Raw genomic sequence first — 24,550 nt, forward strand, 5'->3', positions numbered from 1 at the left:
TTGATATGAAAATGGATGAAGGTCTGACCTGAGTCCTGTTCTCAGAACCAAGATGGGGAGGAGAGAACTGACTCCCCCAATTGCCTCTACTCTCCACACCTGGCACATCCACACACACACATCCACACACACAAGCATACACAGAATTAATAGGTCAACACATAAAAAATTAAAAGGAAAGAACCAAGTAATGTAATCTCTTCTTACTTGAAATTAAAATACATCATAATTGCCTCTATCTCAAAGTTAATTAAAACAAGCATGCTGCTTTTCCACATATTATCAGTTCTAATGTCATAACTCCCAATAAGTAACTACTATTCACCATAATGATTTAAAATATTACACCAGAAGTAAGGATATATTTTTAAAAACATTTTATGGACTTCTCATCATTCCCTTAAAATATCTATATTCTATTTTCATAATTCATCTAGATCCTGAACTTTCATCTTTAAAAACTTAAAATGCCTCAATACATCAAGCATGCACTCAGTTCTGAGGCTAAGTCATTTCTAATAAATGCCAAGCTCTCCTTCAACTAGTGTTCAAAGAATTTCATATTGACATTTGACTTTCAACTATGAAATAGTTTGATTGACTATACTTCTATTTTCTTAAGATTTATTTTTTGAAACAGCACAGAAACATGTACAGGTACATTGAATAATATCTTATACTAATTTAAAAAAATATTACCATCTTTTATCTGATCCCAGACTTCTCTAAATGAATGTTTCCTCAGCAAAATAAGCAATTATTGTATTTACTAACAATTTTTTTAAATCCACACATTTAAAAACCAACTAAGTGGAAGTTAACTTAGTTGCCTTTCTCTTCTACTTATGCATTTGACAATAAATTTGTAAAGATTAGTTAAACAAGTAGACATTTACAGTTATATATATATATATATATCTTAAGATATATAGATATCCTAAGTTATCTATATCTTAAGTGTGTAAAGAATGTTTGAAACATATCTACTAGAAAAACATTAAGGTGGAAATTATATGTGTAATCTAACTATAATCTTACTACGTTTCACTATATCTTACTATAATTCACATAATCCATATTTCCTAGTGTCTTAGGTGATAAATGTTTTGTGATTGCTCAGTGGCAATTTTCCTGCCTTCATCACTTTCATATTCCAAGTTTATAGTATTGATTTATCATTTTAAAGACACAGAATGAGATAAAAGTTCATTCTGACTGTTCTGACCTCACAGGTATGGGAATATACCATTGTGATGACAGAGACAAGGAGATTTTGCCAAAGGACTACTTCTGGGCTACCACTTTGAGTCTACCTCTCCCATTTCGATCAGCAGCATGCAGTCATATGAGTCAGCTCACATACAGTGAAAAGGCACTTAGAATTTTCACAGTGTAGCTCTGGTATATAATTACTAAAATATTTTTCTCTGTTCCCAATTTAAAACATTTTTTAAAGTCTTCGTATGAAAAGAAATTATACAATAACTAAGTGGCATTTAAAATTTTTCATTGTCTTACTTTGAAACTGGCTTAAGGAGTAATAAGGGAGTTTGTCTCCAGGTAAATTAAACTAATGTCTTCATTTCCCTTTTTTAAACAGTCATGTTTTATAGCTTATTTTTAGCCCATTCTATTCAATCTTTATTCTATATAATCTGTGTTTTAAACATGCAGTAATTTTATGATCACTAGATAATAGCTAATATACACAGAGCCTTTCAGTCGAATATATGATTTTTAATTACTTGCTTTTGTGACATGCAGCTCATTAGATTATACATTGAAGCTATTTCAAAATATGAAGTATATTCAATAAATATTTGAGAGGTAATTAGAATAGAACTGTCAAGATCAACAAAAACATTTACAAACACTAGATAATTTTATGTCTCAGTTATTCAAAACCAAAATTAATTTTATAATAAATTACTGTATCACATCATATTCTAATTCAATACCTAATAATAATAACCTTCTAAGGCAGATTCACCATTGTTTTATTATTTAGGGTTAGCCTTTCAGGAAAACTGCAAGAAATCACTTCAGAAATTCATTCAACTCTTTTGTGGTAGTAGAAAAATACCTTTGGAAGATATTTTCTAAACTATGACTTCCCACTAGTTAAGCAAGTGATTTGTCCTGTTTTAGCAGGACAAAATTATGAAGTTCAGAGGACATTTGGTAGCTCAGTAGGAGATTCCATTTGGGGCTCATTGCCAGATAAACTGCCTTTATATGAATTTGATATAAACCACCCAAGTCATCTCTCTGAAAATTCCTGAATAAACAATTTCCCTAAATATAGGCTACTCATTTTATAAGGGACTATTGATTAAAATTCTCTTTTCACATGATCCCCTTATACAAATATCTCAGAACAAACTGTGGACCGATGTTCTGGTTGCTTCAGTTTTGGGGCTGTTTTTATCAGAGTTCATGAAAATTCCCATAGCTATCATTGAAATGCACCATCTTGCTCACAGCACCGAGAGTTTTAATTCTCTGTACCCTCTCAGTCCCTTTAAAATTCCATTATTTGTGTTTTCCCAGAAACTGTAGTCTACATGCATTTTAGTAATAGATACCACCACAACTGGTGAATTTTAAGGCTGTGAGCCTCGAGTCTCTCAGTTTGTCCTTGCTTCCATTTCAAATATAATTTATCTTCTAGTTACATTATACAGAGGGACCAATAAAAGTTCAAAATAGACCCAACAGAGTTCAGTAGTTGGTTTTCTCATAGTTGAGTCCAGACAAGATGGCAATTTTTCCTTCAATTCTTGTGGATTGCATCTAATGGCTTTTAGACTCAGTCAATCCTAGATGTAGGCCAATGATGCTGAACCCAGAGTCTGGATTAATTGGTTTCTACTATTCAATTACATGTGCTACCAAAGCTTCCAAAACTGTCTGACTTTGGTCCTTGAAGAGAAAAATTATCACTCATCATTAACTGATTAACTTTAACTGTGATTCCCTACAAAATGTTCATCAGCTTTCTGCAGTAAGCTGGAGAATGAAGGTTCTCTGGGAGGAAAAGAGACATTAACTGTATCTCTCCCACATAAATGTATACTGTGTTTGGCTTTATTATTAGACTGAGATTAAAAAGAAAATATCAGAAACATCAGTCAAATCATAACTACTTCCTTTGTCCTGACAGAACTCTCAAGAAGTTTCACCACATCCAGAGTGTGAAGATGAGTGTAGGAATTCTTTACTGAACACAAATAATAGCCAGCCTGCCAAGATCTGTCTAGTTCGTTCAAAGACCAGACAGACTGTTCTAGCAAAGCTTATTAGGACTACTACCCTGCCTCCAATCACTTAATCAGTGATGAGAATTCCAAGTATCATCTCTCAGCCAATAGTGTTTGATATTTACTTCAGATGAAGATTTGGATAATCGTAACGATCCCATTCTAATACATCCAATTAAAACTATACTAAAAAAAATGGCTCATCAACATTAGTCTCAGACCAGAAACAGCAAAGTTCTATTCTTTCAATTGCACATGGAGTCAAAGTCCCCTCTGTACTCTTTCTTCCTACCTAGACTCTTCTTGACCACTGAAACCTCCCACCACAGCCAGCCACTTTGCCTCCCCCCCTGCTGCTCCACCAGCTTCTCTTCGTCTTCTCTTATTGCCTTCTTGCTCCTTTCTAATAGTATCATACATTTTCCACTAATTTCCAGTATCCCAAAAATCTGTGTTCACTGTCCTTGACCTTTCCATTTTAAATATTGTTTTATCTTGAATTCCTACTCAGAGTTGGGCAACATAATCCTGACCTTCAAGACAATCTTTATGTGTCAACAGCCTTAACTTCATTTGTCCAATTAGATCTATTTGAAGGGATGGGATGAATTAAAGAACTTATTTCAGTGTCTTTATCCCCATTTTCCACTATTATCGTTGCTTCTAATGTCTGATGTAAATAAATCTAGTAGACTTGATTAAGTGTGGTAGCTTCTAAAACTAAGCCCATTTCCAGATTCCCAGATGTGCCAGAAAATCATTCACAGGAATCCTACCCATTTTCACTGTTGTCTTTTAGTTTCTTAACAGCCATATGTTACATGCTAATGGTCTTTCACTTAAATAGTCAAGAGATATTTTCCTCCCACTAGTTTACCCAGCATGAACTTTACAGGAATAAATGTGCCCACGAATCTACATGTCCTCCCACTTTCTGTAAAGGGAGACCTCCCCTACCCATGGTCATTCTAGAGAATTTAGATTAGAGAATGTGATTTGATCATCAAGGCCAGTAATTCATGAATAAGAACACTGCAAGTTGGAATTCATCATTTCTATCAAACATTCTGATGATAATGTGGCTGGCCTACACTGCCTACTGAATTTAATAAATCTACACTTCTACAGGAGTGTTCCACTTCACAGAAGTAAGAAACAATTTCTCTTCTCAGGATTGATTAACACCACCACACACATCCATTACTCAAAAACTGGCCAATGATCACTAAGGCCAGTAATTCATGAATAAGAACACTGCAAGTTAGAACTCAGTATTTCTACCATTCTTATGCTGCATCATCTGGAAGTCTATTATTAGCTTCTACATTAATTAACCTGAAGATTCATGAAAGCATGGATCACACAGAACTTTGCTAACTCTACAAAATGACCCAAAAGATTATATCGCAACTATTTTGCCCAATTTGTAGCTCCTGGCAATGTATGGCTACCAAACACTAGAAATGTAGTCTGAATTTACAGATGAAATAAATACAAAGTACACACCAGATTCCCAAAGAATTAGTATTAAGAAGGTGAAAATTTTCAATTTATATGTTGTACAAATGAAGAAATATTACTTTGGACATACTGAATTCCAACTCTATAACTAAAATTAACTGCTTACCTCCTGTAACTTGCTAACATGCAGCTCATATATTTTTATTGGGCACAATATACTATAAATCCTAGTTTCAAATGATGCCTGACAGTGGGTATAGCTGTAATCAAGGCTAAACAAAATATTCTTTCAAGCTTTCACCTTGAGCCAGGTCAGAAAACCAACTGCTTTCTTCACATGCTGCTACTACCAGTGGGTTCCAATTTCATGAGGATGGTTAATTAAGAAAGAAGTCATTGGATCTTGAGGCACATCCTCTTCAGTTTTTATCTCATTGTTCTTCCACATAATGCTTCCCCAGGGGATAAATCTGTGCCATCCATATTCCTGTAATAAGACTCAAGCCCGATAGTTTTCTGCACATCTTTTTGCTTCCTTAAAACCCAGAGCAGATTAGCATCCGATTCCCCTTGGAGCATATCAGAAGAAAAAATTTCTAAGCATATTGAGTAAAAACTATTCTAAAACATGTCTTCTGTGTCCACTGCTGAAGTGTGGACTGAATTGCCACTTGCACTCTCTAAACAATAGCAATTGTTCAACTAAGTTCAGCACCATCATCGTCTTACAGGAGTCTGAGCTGTTTTTCCAGAGCACAGCTTCTCTGTCCCCACCCACCCACTCACATAGATGAGAGCACAAAAGTCAAGGGGTACGTGATTGCCTTTACACACCGAAGTCATAGAGTTTGTTTCGAACCAAATTTTTATACCATCCATCACACTGGCTGAAGTTGTGCAGACCTATATCCAACCCTCTTGACCCTTGCCTGCTGGTTCAGATACTCACAGTGAATGAGACTCACTCCGTTCGCCATTTAGCTTAAGTTTATGTTTTCAAGAAAATGATGCCTTAGAAACCAGGGTTCTTCTCAGAATGTCCTAACAGCTCAGGACTGATGTTAATCCACTACACACAGACAGCTGTATAAAATGAATGAATGGTAAGAAATGTAGTCAGTGAATTGTTTTGTTAAACATATATTGTAAAATCGTGAAATCTTAGTATTTTGATAATGAACTTTACGATTTAACATGCCAATATAAGTGAATACTCATGGAGAAGGTTATTTTGTCCATTTTAATGATGTATTTTAAACATGGGGGTTGACATAATTTAAATACTATATTATATTTCAACATTAAATGACCTGCACACATAATTTAAGTTACTCAGATAACATGTTTCCATTCAGGGATGCACACTCCTGCATAATTTATTAAATCCTGAAGATGATAATATACAATTTACATACTAACAACTGAATTATATATATATATTTAATTATATATATATTAATTATATATTATATATAAATTTATATATAATATATATTAATTATATATTATATATTAATTATAAATATATATATATTTAAAGACAGACAATTTCAAAGCATGTAATAAATTTGCCATAAAATTGTTTTGGGGGAGTCAAAACATGGCCACATAAATGAACATATTTCCTAGAGTCCTGAAAAAAAATGACTTCCATTTTATTTTTTCTTGCCAAATTACAACAGTAGTCACAGGTAACTTGGAAGGAAGCTTTATTTTAAGGTGATTTTAATTGTCGTATTTTAATTGCTTCCACCCAAATCCAATTGCTTAATGAAACTTAGAATTGAAATGTTTCCAGTAATTATATGCTTTTGTCTTTCAGGTGGAATTGTTTCACCTTCATAATTCTAGAAAACTGCTTCATACATTACTGAGTCAACCTTTCTCATTTTCTCACTTTTTCAATCCATAATTATTTCTATTTCTCACTTTCATATTTTATAATATACACTTTATTGAGCAGCTACGTTTGTAGACCTAATGCAGTTTTCAAGCTGAACCAAATGATTATTTTATCTCTTAAACTAATACAAAAAAAACTGTCATAGAAGATTTATATCTATAAAATATATTAATTAGTACCTTTAAACTTGCAGTTTTACTAGAAAAAAAATGACCCTTGTTATCAGTAACCATTTATTCTCACATTCTAAACTATTCATTGATTTTATTATATATTAGTTAATAAAATATTTCTCTATCATAAAGATGTTATAATTGTTAATTTTACATTGAATTTTATAGTTTATTTTTATTTTTTTATTTTGCAATACAATTCAGTTCTACATATCAGCCACGGATTCCCTTGTTCTCCCCTCTCCAGCCCCCCTCACCTTCCCCCCAGCCCACCCCCATTCCTACCTCCTCCAGGGCAAAGCCTCCTTCGAGGAATTTTATAGTTTTTAATTAAACGTTTTATGTGTATGTGTGTTTGTGAGTTTATTTGTATCATGTGCTTGCAATACCTATGGATGCCTGAAGAGGGCAGTGAATCCCCTGGGGCCAGAGTTACATGCAGTTATGAGCCACCATGTGGATGCTGGGATCCAAACTCACATCTGTCAGAGCAACAAGTACACTTAACCGCCAAGCCATTTGGCCAGCCCCAAATTTAGTTTTTTTTTTATGTAAATATATGGGAATTTCTCTTTCATTTACCCTATTTAGAAATAATAGCATAATTTCAAACATTATTTATGAATTTTAACTTTATAATATGTTTATTATTTACAATTGATCTTCGCCAAAGAGGCAAAAAGTGATAATAAGTTTACTGTTTGAACATGGAGTAAACCTCTTTCAAATTCTATTCATAATTCACCAAACCACAGTATCTGTGAAGTAGCTGTCCACCTGTTAGAGTATGTTCTTATCTTGCAGCTCTTGCAAACAGGATAGTATAAAATAGAGACACAGCATAAAAGATAACACAAAGCAAGCAGCATTTTCTGATAGGCTGTATTTTCCAAGAAAGTAGCTAGAGTTGTAAGAAATAAGTATTAAAAGGTTGTCTCCAGGAGAGAGAAAAACTCAGTCAATGATTCTGGTGTGTATTTCCCTTTTGTTGGGTATTTCTACATTTAAACTCACAATCAAAAAATTCTAAGATACATATATTTATAATAAAATCTCTCAATAGCTTTTTTCTTACTCTCATTTAGATACTTGAGACATGTAAACACCATAGAATTTTCACCTCTCTATTAAAACTTCATTTGGGAGTGTCATATTAATGAGCATTCCTCCATGAGGTAGCAAGATAAGGACAACCTCAAATCAACTCATCATCATGTGCTTCAGCTATCTGTCCTTCATGTTAAAGCAAACATATGTCATGATAAAGGCTAAGCTGTGATTCTGAAGTCCCGCACTGCATGCCCTGTTTCCTTACTAAAACATCTCCTGGTATTTTCTATAAACAGGAAGATGAGGTGAGGGAGAGCCGGTTCAGCTTCACAGCTTATGGAATGGGGCCATGTCTGCAAGCAAAAGATGGTGTGCTTCCCAAAGGCCCCAACCACGCTGTCCAGGTAATGCCAAAGAGCCCTGATGAAATGAGGAAGGTCTTCATCGACCGAGCCAAGAAGATTGACACCATCTCCCGAGCCTGCTTTCCACTGGCGTTTCTAATTTTTAACATTTTCTACTGGGTTATTTATAAAATTCTTAGGCATGAAGACATTCATCAGCAGCAGGATTAAGTCTCTGAAGGCATTACAAAAACACTGTAGTCAGGAAGGGAGTTTCCCTGCCATCAGAGTGGGTGTGTGTGTGTGATATGCAAGTGATAGCCAACGCATCCAAACAGCACATAGGGAAAGAGTTTATTTTGATTTTCTATGTAACTAATGAGAAAGATTGGTTCTTTTAAGGGATACAAAATACACATTGTGGGGTCCTGTTTCATATTTCTGCAAGATGATCTGTTTTCTCCACAGTGTCAATGTATGTTGTGTATGTTGTACTAGCACATACAGTAAATATGATAACTACTTTGGCATTTCTTGATTTTTAATCCAATCATAGCAAATAATGTGAAATCAAGATTTGCACAGTAAAACTCATGAAACAAGTATAACAAAATGATGAGGATAATAAAAAGTAATAGTTTGAGGTATATAGTATATTTAAAAGTGAAAGTAACAAAATCACTCAGTGGCAAGTTCACTTCAGTTAGAACATTAGCCATAGGAATATTGTATAAACAACATACAGTAACAAAATATTAAATTGGATGATCAAAATAAAAGCCACTGTTTAGGATATTAAATATGTCTCTGTGGAAATTTAAAATAAACAGCCTAAGCAATCATGTTATATAAAAATTCTATGTATCTTTGCATCTCTAAGAATGAAGATAAAGATACTGAAGACAGGCTTTGATTGTAAATAAGTGTTACACTCATTTTTAATTAGTGCCAAACACTGAAATTTTTAAGCCAACATGGTTTGTTGTTGTTGTTGTTGTTGTTGTTGTTGTTGTTGTTAAATTTAATAGTAGCTTGTCTGGATGTTTGGTGATTTCATGTAATTAAACAAAATTCAATAAGATTTTTCTATTTAGATTAGAATGAGACTTTAAATATTAATTATACTAAAGTACTTACATTTTGATATAAACAAATTCAAGGAAAAGTAAAAATAGATTCATGAAAGAATTTTAATAAGAACCATTTTCTCATGAAAGTTACATGCGCCGCAAATACCATGGGTTTTAATCCTAAACGAGTGAAACATATCAACTGTATCCAGGGAGATTGCTTTAATCTTTATGAGTTAATGAATTCAAAATGTAGTCATTCACAAGTTGTGAGGAATTTAAAAACAACTTTGCTTGGAATTTGTCCTTGGCCCATGGCATGATCTCAGCTGCCATGCCCTACTCTTTCAGTCACACAGCAGTTACTAGGAGAAAGCGTGTAACAGAATTCTCGGCAAAATTAATCCAAGCTCTGATGACTCATTTTCTTAATTATGATTGCCATTCATATCATATTTGAAAAACTTTTAGAGTGATTTTAGATATTTTAATTATTGATGAGTCTATAAAATTATATAAAGTGAAAACATCAAGAATTTTAAAAGATCTCGGATGTGTTGTAAAAAGTCAACTGTTTTTTAACCAAATGGTACTATTTTCTGACCTTCAACCACTCAGAAAACTCAAAGCAGAAACTGCCATCTAAAACTGAAAACTTGTCAATGTCTCTGTAGTTTGATGAACCCAACCATAGATTTTAAAATTAACTTTTTAAAAAATAATTCATGCTAAGCAGTGTTTGCTAATAAAAGGCAAAATATCACTTTTGTAAGTAATTTACACAAGGTAAGAACATTATGTTTGTGATTATATGCAGTCAACAAGTAAAATCATTTGTTATTGTGTGCTTCCTTTGCTTAAAAAATATACACCTAAAAGTTAAACCTACATGTCATCCTTTGCCATCTATGACCCAAAACCATAGAAATATATTCATGTATTAAATATTAGAACAAGATATGTTGTTTATGCTGAGAGTTAGCCAGAGGGTTTGAAGTAATGATGAACTACACACCTTCAGTGTTGGCAAAATGCTTGCATACATTTTTCTATGCTTTATATATCTTATTTCAAAAGTTTTCTGACATTACTTAAATTGAGTAAATCCTGCCAGAAGCAAACAGAAAAAAAATAATGATCACAAACACACATATACCCCAAAGAAAACCACAGGTGTGACTAGCCATCATATTTGAGGTCATTAAATGTCTGGGGTTTATATTTTTATCTCTAAAGTTGGATGGTAATATATGAACCATGAGAAAATTTATCAAGAATGACATTAATTCTATAAAAATATTGTTATCTCAAAAGTACATTTTCTTTATCTTTCCTTATAAATAATTCTTCTTTCTATTACACTTACCCTGTCTTCCAACACAAACACTGTAAATAGCCTTCTCTTATGAGGTAATCCTTACAAGGCAAACAGGGATGAATCGAAGGGGCTTAAAGGAATGTATACCCTGTAATAAACCAATGAGATATTACAGAACCTTTACAACTGGAGTAATAACAACATCCTGAAGTATTTGCCTCAAAAGGCCTCTGTCAAATGAGATTTTTTTCCCCTTAGTACTGAGGATTGGAAGCAGAGTCTGTCAAATGTTAAGGAAAAAATTACTAAGCCCCAACCTGAGTCCAAAGCCAGAATCTTTTAAATGAAAATCAGAAAAATATCAATGGTAAGAAATAATTTAAATACCATATACGCTAACTGCCATTCACTTAAGATGGAACTCCAGTACAAATTCTCTAAAATACTCTGAATTAGCCATATTAGAAGCTATGAGGAGGTTGTACATGATGTTTATTTTATTTAATATTAAAATTTATGTATTTTAATTGAAATATTTGGTTCCACAGTACACGCACTTTAAGGTAATCTGTTTTCTTTTTAGTGTAGATATACACAACTTTTTCTTTTCTTTTTTTTTCTTCCGGGGTCTAGCCTCAGCTCAGGGTCAGGTCCTGAGAAGGGGTGTTGATGAAAGGAAAAATTCAGACCTCCGGGTGAATTTTCCTCAAGTGACTCCAAAAAGCTCGAGCCATCTTTAATTATACTTTGACAGAGTGTTTTTCTGCCAGACTTACATGAACAGCTTTATAATTGCCTCCTATTTTTGACTTTTAAGAAATACACCATGGTTTACGAAATACATCCTAATCATTATAAAACCTGTCATTGTTCCCCTTTGTGCTTCCCCAAATACACCTCCCCAACCCTACATAACCTTTTTCTAGACATAGAGTTCAGCATTTTTGCAGGCTTAACTAAATATCGAGCCAGACACATCCTGTTCTCACAGCACTTTGGTCAGCTGGCGGCTTCTTGCGGTTACAAAGTTAAAAAGTGATGGACATGGGTACAATGCTTTAAAGACAGCAATACTCAAACCCAAACAATTCTTTTATGTCTGAAAGACATGTTTTTATACAGCTTCCTTTTCTACAGGAGGGTCTCATGTCTCAATCTCTCTACAAAAGGCAGACTTTGATAAGGCACTCTGTCCATCCCACAGACTTACTTCTTCCACCAATATAAACTCCTATGTATGGTAAAGAAGGATCAATTCATCCTCCATTTTGCATTGCATTTTTTCCTCTTGGAGCATACCAGATCCTACCAATGATTCTACGCTTGGTGTTCAGGGAAATTACTCTCAACAGTTGACACTATGAATATTCCTGAGGCATTTTTCTTACTTTGTGTATGCATGCCTTACTCTCCTTTCTAGAACTGTAAGACATGGTTAATATTCCAAGTGTTGTTTTTTCATATGTACCTATTACTTCCTGCCACTACAGTTCTGAGTCTTCTTCTCCACAAGGTGGTCCTATTTACCTTTTCCTTAGAAGAATTATTAAAAGCAAGATCCATTAATTTTAACTGCCTCTATTGAGTCAAAGGAGTTCCCAGGATTAGGAGTTGTAATTAGTAATTCCAGATGGAAAAAAATTTAAAGTGTCAGCCTCTTGCTGATACTAAGAAAAAAAATTCTAAAAAAAAAAAAAAAAAAAAAAAAACTGAAACAAACAAACAAACAAAAAACCCAGAATGTCCAGTGGAAATGACAGCTACTGTGTGCATGATTAACAAAGTAAAAAATCACCAAAGGAATCAACAATATGGTAAGAGAAAAAAGAGCCTACAGGCTGCACAAATTCAACAAAGCCCTGTGTGGTCCATGGGTTCCTACCAAGTGAGACTCTATCTCCACAGGTCTTGCCTCATGGAGATCCACTGGACAGGCATGCATATGCCGATCAAGACTAGGCTGCATGGCTTGACACTTTCCCAATCACTACAAGATCTAGATCTTTCTTTATGACTTATGGTAGCTATCAGAACCACTGCAGAAATGGCAAAGAGATGTTTAACACCATTTCTGTTCTCTCCAGAAGTTTTTCCATAACACATACCCAAAAAGCTTATCCAGCTCTTAGCTCTGCTACACACAGAGTATCACGAATGGCTTAAATGTTTACCTTATTCCATAATAAATTCTTATTGTGTGGATATAGTCTAATAAACTTAATTTTAAACTTTGAATTATAAATGCATGAGAATCCACATATAACTATTACATTATCACATGCATTGATTTTATGAATGTCCAGTATCTATATAAGATATTGGAAGTTATAATGAAAATTATAAAAAGTAAATAATATTCTTGACAGAAGGTGGTGAGTTCTTAGCTACTCTAATAATTTTATAACTAAACAGATTATTTGGATATAATTAGGAGTATCTTTCATGTAGTTTTAAAATTACATTCATCTCATTTTATGAAAACATCGTCTTCTATTCTCATTGTGATATACCTTAACCTGCTAGTTAATTGGAAGAATAGAATATAGCCACTAAGTTTCCTTTTATTTATAAAATGTACACTCCATGAAATTGACCTATGAGAATATGAGAGGTAAGAAAAGTAAAATAAGAAATATGTTTAATATCAAAATTTTGAAAATGGAAGCACTCCAATGCAATCCACTCCAAAATAAATTTCACACATTTTACAGTGTAGACAACATCATAAACTCTTTAAAATTAGTAGCATATGCTCTGTCTTTCTCAAACAAATTGGTCAGTATTCATTGATACTAAAAAGACAAAGACAATAAGACAGTAGACATTTTGATTAGCATATTAGGAACACATTAGTATGATTTCTAACCATGTGGCAATTTAATTTTACCATCAACCCAAGGCAATTATAATCAGTGAAAGTACAACCTATAAACATAAGAACTATTTTACCACAGTGAGGAGATTGTTATAGTAGTGATTGAAAGAACTTTTATTTCATCTTTAAAACTGCAAGGCTCTTTTAATTAACACCTACCAATCGAGCACAGTTATAACACATATTCCTGGCCTGTTAATTTGTATTCATTTTTAACAAGATGATTCTGATTGTATTGCCTATTGACTTTAAGGCTGAGCAATGAGCTGCTTTAGAGGTACCAATCCTTTTTGTTCTGTGGCTTCAAGGAGACTGTAAACTTACTGTAAATTGCTGGCTTTTGTGCATTTGGGGAAAGAATTTAGTTATCAACCTGCACAATATTTTAAATGTCAAATTTCAAGTCCTATAAAACTGGACCCAAGATTGTCTAGCCTGCACCAATAAATCCATACAAGTTCCCAAGTGCAGTGTTTTTCAAATAATTTTAACAAGACCATCTTAGCTGAATGTATGTGAATAATGAATGGGTAGTGGAAAGTATTGACACAAAAATTAGAATTCTATAAAATACTTACATGTTGAATATAACAACTGAGTCATATTCTCATCGATGCCTTCAGAATTCATTACTGCATTTTCTTTGGGGTCTTAACAATTCTGTCCGTAACACTACATAACCTCCCACAGGAATGTGGCTCAAAGGAAGAGTGCTTGCCTGGCACATATAAGACCCAGGGTTCAATCCAACACTACTGATCATAATAATACACCGTTTAGACTGTCTCCTAGCTCTCATATATATAGAGAGGGCAGCAGCCTGTTCCATTGTAGCATAATCTGTGTAAGCAAAGATTAGCTGTAACCCCAAAATGATGTTTCCTTCCTTAGAGGGAAATTCCACTTTTTGCAATTAGAGTTCACTGTACAGTTCCTAATACCCACTGCCACTGTTTTTGACCATTCAATATCCTAATTACTATTAATTTATTTAAGAAATTCACTGCAGCACTTTGTCAAATGGTAAGATGTATTCAGTCTTGCAAAATAGTGAATTATTAAATTGTTTATTTAGTAAAAAAAAATGGCAAAAGTTCTATGTAAATTATTTGCAGTAACTTTTTGTTTCTACCTCTAACTTAGCAATTATTTTAAATTAATAATGTACAAAATATATTTCAGATATAAAGATATGTAAAATCCTGGAAAGAAATACAAATTTTTTAAAAAACTATGAAATAAACATAATGATTTTTATTTAGAATAAAGGCATAATTAAAATATAATGACCAATTACATTTTTATTTTAAAAAAGATATCTTCAGAGAATACCAGTTCCACACACAGTGTCTGTCCAAGCTTGTTAATGTACTGGAGGGGTAAGGGACTTTGAATTAAATGCCAAAAAAATGGATTCAGATGTAAAACTGTACTTGAACTTGTTTGAATAATTTTGCATTTCTCTACTGTTTCATCTTTATGAATTATGCAAAGGCTTTTCCTTAAGCTTACATTTAAATGTATGATGAGTGATGATACTTTGAAAAAAAGTGGTGAAGCATCTTGACATTTTAGGGTCATTATGGAATGTACTGTGGGAAACAAAATAAAAAGAAGTTATGTCATATATTTTTTGATGAAATCTCTTTACATGATGTGTAGTGACTTCATAATATTAGTGAGAAAAATATTCTAAAAGACTATTCCACAGAAAAGTATTGCTATTTTATTATGCTAATTATTTTTCTGTACATCTAAAGTGTATCTTCCTGAGTGGGATATTTGAGTCTGTTGTTCTGTGTAGATTGATGTCACATTTTTCAAGACATTGAGCTTTAAATGTATTAAAATGTGATGCATGGTTTTATCAAGTTGCTTTTTGTTATATTACATTTAGTTTCATTTTGCAGCTAACAAACTCTCTAATCAATCATTAACCTATGAACAATATATGGTCTTCCTCATGTAACTGCAGATAATTTAATAAAAATTATAATAAAAATTAATGTTTTTTTCAAGACTGTGATTTTTTTTGTCTAATTATCTATAGAGAAATTCTATCAAAGAATTACATTATCTTATGTTTAAAAATCATACTATACTTCTCACATTAGAAACTATCACATCTGGCGTTTTAAAGCCTAGGATATATCACTCAAGAAAGATTGATATCTGTCAGCGTGCTTCCTTTTTTTACTAACAAAGAATAAAAGACCTTGCATAAATGTCTAGCTTGAGAGCCCTTTCCCTGAAATTTGTTTATTGGCTAAATCATTTTCTGTTGTTTTATTCCCAGACATTATTTTAAGATGTAGTTTTTGGTAATCTTTTATATTTTTAATCTTCAAATTTATCTTTCACTTGTTCTTCACACAATGAGATTTGAGTGTACTGATAGTACAATGCTTATAGTACAATACTGACAGTACAATATTCAGTGATAGAAACTTTCACGTATAAGATAATTTAAAACTATTATTGTGGGGTATAGGATTACAACACGTCTCTTATTGGTTCAGAACCTAAAATTTATTTTTAACAACATTTTACATAACCTTATAGATTTACTGCACAAGATTCAGTAAAATTTGCAGATTGGAAATTCCTTACTAAATTGATACATCTTTCCTCAATAAGTTGGTCTTCGTTAACTGTTATAATGGCTCTCATTTTAATATCAGTAAAATCTCTTGAGTGAAACAGCCAGGGCATTGGGCAAAATCATCTCAAAGAATAAGGGCTAGAGGTATCCATCAATAAAATACGTAAGCAAAAAATGCAAATGAATTGTGATTAAACTAACAATATAGAGAAATTTACTTGTGGACTAGGATTTTTCAAGTCAGCTTTATTACTAGTATTTAAAACTGCCATCATTATTCTGACTATATTTACCGTTTTCATTAACACCAAACATTTAGTTTGCTCATACTTTTTCTCAGTTGACTTTTGCCAACAATTGTTTCCTTCCTTTAATCAAATGACTTTTGAATTTTGTTTCCTCTTCATTACGCTCTATAAATCAGTGTGGCCAATTACTCATTCATGGCATCTTAAACCAGAATGAAAGTATAGGTGTAGAACTGTGGTATGCTAGAAATACTTACCTATTTATAGTGTCTCCTGTTTGAAACCACATGCTGTGCTATCCAGCTGCTTCTTGTCAACTACTCTACTAGCCTCTGAAAATTCACTCGAGTAAACCAAGCTAGCGTGCTGTCTAGAAAACCAGCCCCATGTGTAAACTAAAGCACTGAAGGTAAACTTCATCCAAGAATATTTACAACAGGAATAAACACTCTCAGCATAAAACTGGGTTCCATTCTGAGTATGACAAGGACAACTGGGGACTGGTGCATAGGCTGAGGTTAATGGGTAGAAAATTACTGAGGAAACATCAGAATCAGAGATTGTCTAGCCAAACTGACTCAGCCACATTCTTGATGAAGGTAGGGTGACGGGAAAGATATGATGGGTGAGGAAATGAAGTTTTACCGGATATCAAGGGTAGTTGGATTTAAAACATAAATAACCTGTCAGAGTCCTTACTAAACGTGAATTACATAGTCCAAGAACAGATTATCAAGTTAGAGAGTACTCACAAAGGGTTCAGAGAAGAAAATGACCAAACTTTGGTCAAGGAAAGAGTTTTATGTCCCTCAGTGATCTGCTTATATGGTACAAGGGCTGTTTTTTTTTCTGAAAATATGTTATCCACATAATGAATAACTAAAACTTAAATGCCATATACTCACCACTGGGCAATGTTCTACTTCCTGATCTTGTAAACAAAACCTGTTCTCAAACCATTCATCATAGATTCATTTTTTTTTTTCTACGTCAATGGCATACTGCTTTTCTTTTGGGAAGGAAAGAAACATAAAATTCTTCCAAATAAAATACTACAAAAATTGGATGGGTAGGGTATTATTGGCACAAATTTACCAACCCATGCCTAAATAATTATTTATTTGTGTGGCTTGATCTCATTCTTATTTCCAAGAATCAAACACATATTACAAATGCATGCACCTATGTGTAGCCGGAAGGTTTCTCAGGTCCCGCTTGATTCCTCAGTGGCACATTTCTCCCGTCCCACCCAGCCCTGCGGTCCCTCAGCCACTTATAAAATAATCATTCAGAGGCTTAATATTAATTACCAATTGTATGGCCCATGGTAGGCTTCTGGCTAGCTAGCTCTTGTAACTTAACCTATTTCTATTAATCTATAAGTTATCATGTGACCTGGCATTACCAGTCTGCTGACATCTTGTTGCTTCCTCGGCAGCGACTAGTGTCTCTCCCTCCTCTCCTTTCTTCTCTCCATATAGTTGCTTGGATTTCCTGCCTGTCTCTAAGCTGCCTTGCCATAGGCCAATGAAGCTTTATTTATCAACCAATCAGAGCAACACATATTCACAACATACAGAAAGACATCCCATAGCACGTATGTCTACATACCTAGGTAACACAGAGAAGGAGAGGGAGGCAAACTAGAGAATCAGAGAGAGCAAGATCATTTCTTCATTTTCAAATGGACCTCACTTGAAACCTATATCCTGTGGGGGTTGTTGCTTAAAATGGAAATATGTATTAAGAATCAAAGAACATGGGATAAAAATAGCAAACAGAGTTTTTATATTGTCAAACTTTCTGACATAGGAAAAAAAGGAGCTCAAAGCTTAAGTTCTACATGTCAAAAAGCTCCTTAAAATAGATGAAATCCCTTGAAAGATGTAACTGTATTCCATTATATTTTATTTCATAAATAGAATCAATGTAAGAAGCATAACTGTTTTCATCTCTTGGTGCCTCTTTTGTCTTCTTAGTATTTTAAATTTATATATATATATATATATATATATATATATATATATATATATATATATACTGTATTAGTCCATGCAAAGGAAGGCTCCTTCTACTTTCAGAAGCAAGGCAGAGAAGGAAATAACATCTCAAGGAACTGCGTGACACAGGAAAACAAAACAAAACAAAACAGAAATCCAAAGACATTTGATTTGCTTTTACTGCTAGGGCTTTCACAATCAATAATCCCTGATCAAGACATAATTGTTTTATAAAATGATGGGATTTGAACTGATACTTTGTCTAAAGCCAATCCTGTAGCTAGAGTTTTCCTGCCTGGCCCACGGTCAGGGCAAATCTCTTTCACCCGCCAGTCCCACAGCCACTCAGACCCGATCAAGTAAACACAGAGACTTATATTAGTTACAAACTGTATGGCCGTGGCAGGCTTCTTGCTAACTGTTCTTATATTTTAAATTAATCCATTTCCATTAATCTATACCTTGCCACATGGCTCATGGCTTACCGGGATCTTCCCATGCGGCTTGTCATGGTGGCAACTGGCAGTGTCTCTCTCACCCAGCTTCCTGTTCTCTCAATTCTCCTGTCTGTTAGTCCCGCCTATACTTCCTGCCTGGCCACTGGCCAATCAGTGATTTATTTATTGACCAATCAGCAACACATTTGACATACAGACCATCCCACAGCACAATCCAGTATTAGATTTGCGTTTTTTTTTCTTTCAAGGGCCAAGAAAAACTGCAAGAAGTAAGTGGTGGTAGAAACGTCCATGTAATTGACTTTAAATCACATCCTTCTTCATTTACTGATGATGGATTAATTGTTTGCAATAGCTTGTTTACACTGTGAAAGTTAAATAGTGAAAGATTGGAATGATTCATGAAGATGCTGTTATTTTAAGTGATAAAGAAATGTGCAGAAGAACATCATCTTCGAATAACTAACAGACATTGCAATATATTATAAAATCAAATATAAAGATGAATTAATGATGTGGTAGTATTTAATGTTGTTAATATAGTTCCACTAATTGCTCTGTTATTACCAACTACATCTGCCTTTCAATGCACTATATTCTATGTTCTTTTCTTAATTGAATTAAATTTATTACTTGTGTATGTATGTGTGCATGTACACAGTCAAGAGCATGAGGAAATATGGTAGTGTATGAGTGTTCAGAGGACTACTTTTAAGATTAGGTATCTCTTTCCATCATTGTTTCCAGGTCTTAAATTCATGACCTCAAACTTGTGGAGAAAGTACCTTTACTTGCTGAGCCTTTTCATCAGCCAATTTTATGTTCTTAAAAAGTAAAATATTATGATCTCACATACATAATGTCATTGCATGTTTAAGTTCCTATGTTATCAAAATATTTGATTCTCATGATTCAGTATTATAAGGAGAATAAGAGCTGGTATTTTGTTGTCTATTATAATGTTATTATCTACTCTCTATGTTACTTAGTGAAGTGGCTGAAACTCCTGTAACATTTTAGCTAAGCATTACAGCCACCAACTTGGTTCCTATTGAAAGGTTTTCACCACATCAGTAAATATTACAGGTAGTGATAAGATTTTTTTCTTTTTTTTTTTTTTTTTTTTTTTTTTTTTTTTTTTTTTTTTTTTGGTTTTTCGAGACAGGGTTTCTCTGTGTAGCTTTGCGCCTTTCCTGGAACTCACTTGGTAGACCAGGCTGGCCTCGAACTCACAGAGATCCGCCTGGCTCTGCCTCCCGAGTGCTGGGATTAAAGGCGTGCGCCACCACTGCCCGGCAAGATTTTTTTCTATACCTGCACAACTTTAGCTTCAAGTAAGCAAGTCATCTGAAGTGTATGAAGACCAATTTGCACATTTAGGATAGTAGATTTGCATATTTGTAATATGAAATTTTAGATCACATGCACAATATGCATAAAGTTACTAGATTTGCAAATACAAAACACTGTTTTAATATCCTGCAAATTTACAAAGAACCTAAACCACAAGATGACTCAGTGGTATGGAAATGATAAATAACATTCAAAAATCCAACAAGTCTAATTTCACTGATGACTGATGGCAGTGGTATGCCATAAAGGACTATATTAAAGTAAAAAAAAAAAAACATATGCAATGAGTCAGATAATTCTACAGTGTTAACAATATTACTAAATAACAATGTTAACAATGTTAACTAATGTTACTAAGTAAGAGTTTTGGGTAGTAACCAACTTAAAGGTCTTGTTTTACAAGTAATAAAATGGAACCTAAAGAAATGAAACAATTTTGATCAATATTCGCAGTCAACTAACTAGTAAGTCAATATATATTTTTGATCTCCACATTGTAGTAAGAAGGATTAGAGAATATGAAATAATAAAAAACTTGAATATTTCCTATAGTACTGATTTACCATGAAGTATAAGAAAAATGTACAGTGAAAAATTTAAAGTTCAAAGAAGTGTAAATTATAAAAGAAAAGGAATCCCAATGGTACAGTGGAAAATCTGCCAAGCCATTAATTTCTCTTCCAATTGCTTTTCAGTTCTGGTGTGTGTGCGTGCGTGTGTGTGTGTGTGTGTGTGTGTGTGTGTGTGTGTGTGTGTAATAAACTATGGTCAAGAAAATGTGCAAAGATCTGTTCACCTTGTGTAACCTAACATTAGACCATGTTCCACTTCTCTGTGATTTATTCATGGTTTTCTAAAGTTGACCGATGCCAAAAGTTGGAAACGCTAGATGAAGTTAACTTTATTTTAAAAGAGAAGTAGAATAAACAAAGACAATTCATATGTAGTTTCTCCAACATTCCAGCATGAGAAATATTCATCTTAAAATATTGACTTAATTGGTCTAATTTCTTTGAACAAGTTAAATCACCACTAATACCACAGAAAATGCAATCCAGGTTTGTAAAATATGTATGATAAATAATCATATATATACATATGTATAATACTAAGATATGTTATCAAAATAATCAGTTTTAGTTCCAACTATGTAATACTATTTGTTTTATTTTGTTATGGGGTTTAAAATCTCTACTGCCAGAGGCTAGAAAGATTGCTCATTTAGTAAGGGATTTCCACACAAGCATGAAAAACTGAATTTGAGTCCCCAACACTCATTTAAAAACTCAGGTATAGCAGTGAGTGCCTATAATCCCCACACTGGGGAAACAGAGGCAGGAGAATCTCTGTGACCTGGTTGCCAGTCAGTCTAGCTGAATTGATGACATCCAGGTTCAATGGAGAACTTTGTCTTAAGAACTAATTGAAGAGCGATCGAGAAAGACATTTGATATCAACATCTGGCCTCCACGTACATGTTCACATACATGAACATGTACACACATACACCACACACATAATTTTTATCTCTAAGTCATAAATATCTTTTTTAAAAAATGTGTCGGGTGTAGTAGCATACACCATTAATCCCAACACTCAGGAGGCAGAGACAGGAGGATCTCTATGAATTCAAGGCCAACATGGTTTACATATAGAGTTCAAATCATGTGTATATATGCATCTGCGTGTGTGCATGTGTGTGTCAGGGGGGGTGTGCTTGTGTGCAGTTTGCCACAGAAGCCAAAAGATAGTGTCAGATCCCCTGAGTTATAAGCATTAGTGGATGTGAGTCACCAGACATGGGTGCCAGGAATTGATTTCAGTTCCTTTGAAAGATTAGCAAATGCTCTTAACCACTTAGTCATCTATCCAGTCCCATAAAATATGGTTTTAAAAAGTAAATAACCTACAAACTTCATCACAACAGAAAAACATAGCAATTGACATCAGCCATGAAAACCCATGTTGAGTTTGAGAAGATGCATCTCCTGGAGAAAGAGAAGTCAGGAAAGCACTTGAAATAAAATGGTGTTTATAAATTAATTTGAGCATTTTAGAGTTGTTCACCTTAAACATGTATGTATTTACTTAAGTATATTTTTATTCTTTAAGAGGCTGAAATTACTTTTATTTATCATTTGATATTTGGTATGAAAGTTGCAGCCATTTTACTTTCAGTTTCAGTATATTTACTAATAAAATATTCCTAAAATGTTGTTGCAGTCATTTTTCAAAACCTGAAAAGTAAACACAAAATCGAAAAGACGGTAATGGTTAAAATAAGCCACGTAGGTTTTACAACAGAAAGTGTTTTCACATGACTACTGACAAGTTAGGAACTACTATAAATTCAGCAAGACAAGAGTTCGATTAAAAGTCAGCCAAACATGCTCCTCTCCTTCGCCCCTTCCACATTTACCCTGCCCTTGTCATCTCGGGGTTTTAGAGTTTAAATGACACAAATTAGGTGCAAGGACCCTGCTCAGGAGACATTTAGTTGAACCAGAAAAAAATGCTAAGCAAAGAAAAATCTCACACTGAATGAGACAGTGAGTCTACAGAAAGCAATCTAAACTCAGGGAGGAGTGTCTCTTGTTAACTCTAAACAAGGTTGCTTCTCTCCAGTCTTCTCTAATGGGAAAACAATTTAAAAGTCGAAAAAGAATATGTGTGTTCCTTAGATGCTAAAGACTAATGGTTTCCACAATCTCCATCAATGGAGGAATTTAAAAAAAAAGTTTAGGGATAAGAATCAGGACCAACCAAAAATTCACATGTTCACTCCGAACTATAACTTTAGTATTACATAATACATATTTTCTTTGTTTACACTGTACAACCATTAAAATTGCATTTGTTATTGAAGGGATATTTACTATTTAGTAGAACCAATCATTATTTTATTCTTTAAACCTGAACAGCAAGAATTATGGTTATTTTATAAATAAATCAGTGGAATCCGCCCATCTAATAATTGCTGGTTATTATGAAAACAGAGACAGTGTCACAGTGTTAGCTTAGCTTCCTTAGTCATTGTTTTAAGCTAACTGTAAATATTTTTCCCTGGATATAACACCAAGCTAGTTTACGGCATGTGAATTTTCCTGGTCCCCAAGTCCTTCCATATTAGAGAAACTTGCACTATTATTTTTAATAAATCAAGTCGATCACTAGTGTTGATCAGACACTTCTCAACATTCAGGAGTTATGGCCTGCCCCACACGTACCTTTAAGAAGGGAAATTTAGAGTAAAAGAAACTATAAATCAAAATAAAAGAGTAAATATTTAATGTGGTTTAAAAGATTGCTAAAATACGAAATTTCCTATAATTTATCACAAAAAAATATTATAAGGCAGACTTTAACTGACTTGTAAATGTTGCTCATATTGTTGCCAAAACTTAAATTTTCACATACTGTTGCCATGATAAGGCTGGAGTTGTTTTATTCTTTTCTGTTACCCCAATTCCTTCTAATTCTATCACCCTGGAGTTTCTTTAATTGGTGAGATGTGAAGAAAACAAGTAAGAGCTTTACCAACATTTGCATTGTGTTCCCTTGGCAACAGGATAAACTTGGAAGCCACCTGGAGTATCTTGACTATTATGATCCTTTTGTAATGGTGCATTTTACTGGGACACATGTAACTTAAAATTTGAACAAACAATGCGTGAATGTGGCTACTTGGATAAATATTGCATACATCTGTGGTCGATTCTGAGGTCACAGTAAATTGTATCACAATCCAATATATTAAAACCAATGAGAAGATGGATCATGCTGAAAATATGTCAGCAATTTAGTGGGAATTGATACTTTGCATATACTAAAATAACACAATGAAACGGGGAGATGGAGGTCAGATTGATGTTATGTGTGCACTTAAAACATGTATATAGTTTCAACCACATAATAAATCTTCACATCACAAAACAATCCATTGAAAATAGAAAAATGTCATTTACTGTGGGGCAAAAACAAAGTAATACAGAAAAGTTTCTCAACAGTATTACATAACAATGTAAGTAATCTTTTAGAAGAATCGCTCTTCGTGCCCAAAGCTATGTGTGTTACAGCAATTCAGCCCTATGACTCACAACTTATGACATAAACAAAAGACTAGTTAATGTGCATATTCCTCTGAAAGTCACCATGACTCGCTATGATATTAGCATATGCTACATTATGCAATTTTACAAACATCTCATTGTTGTGGAATAATTCTTCTACCAATCATTATACTCTGAGGTCGCCAGCATCCCAGGGAACCAGGAGCTTAACACTAATGTGTAACAAGATTTCAGTTCTTTTACTGTATGCAGCTGTGACGCTGGAAATTGGAGACCTAATTAGGAGGTAAAAGGCAGGTAGTAGATTATAGAATCCTGTGCTTCTGAACGTGACCACTGAGAACAGAAGGTGGATTCTGTCATGT

The 24,550-nt window shown here is 33.7% G+C and overlaps 1 protein-coding gene across 3 annotated transcripts in view; it reads left to right on the top strand.

The window, feature by feature from the left end:
• The window catches only part of Glra3 (glycine receptor alpha 3), a 149,457-nt gene extending 140,513 nt beyond the window's left edge, over positions 1–8,944 (top strand). For 2 of the 3 annotated variants that reach the window (XM_059244543.1, XM_059244544.1), the window contains one exon: positions 8,144–8,944. In XM_059244543.1, the coding sequence (XP_059100526.1) occupies positions 8,144–8,422 (279 nt within the window). In that variant the 3' untranslated portion in view covers positions 8,423–8,944. Of the gene's footprint in view, positions 1–811; positions 817–8,143 lie in introns of all 3 variants that reach the window. The other variant, XM_059244545.1, reaches the window with a different exon arrangement.
• The last annotated feature ends 15,606 nt before the right edge of the window (positions 8,945–24,550 follow it).

The sequence above is a fragment of the Peromyscus eremicus genome, chromosome 17 (assembly GCF_949786415.1).
Source record: "Peromyscus eremicus chromosome 17, PerEre_H2_v1, whole genome shotgun sequence".
NCBI classification, from domain to species: domain Eukaryota; kingdom Metazoa; phylum Chordata; class Mammalia; order Rodentia; family Cricetidae; genus Peromyscus; species Peromyscus eremicus.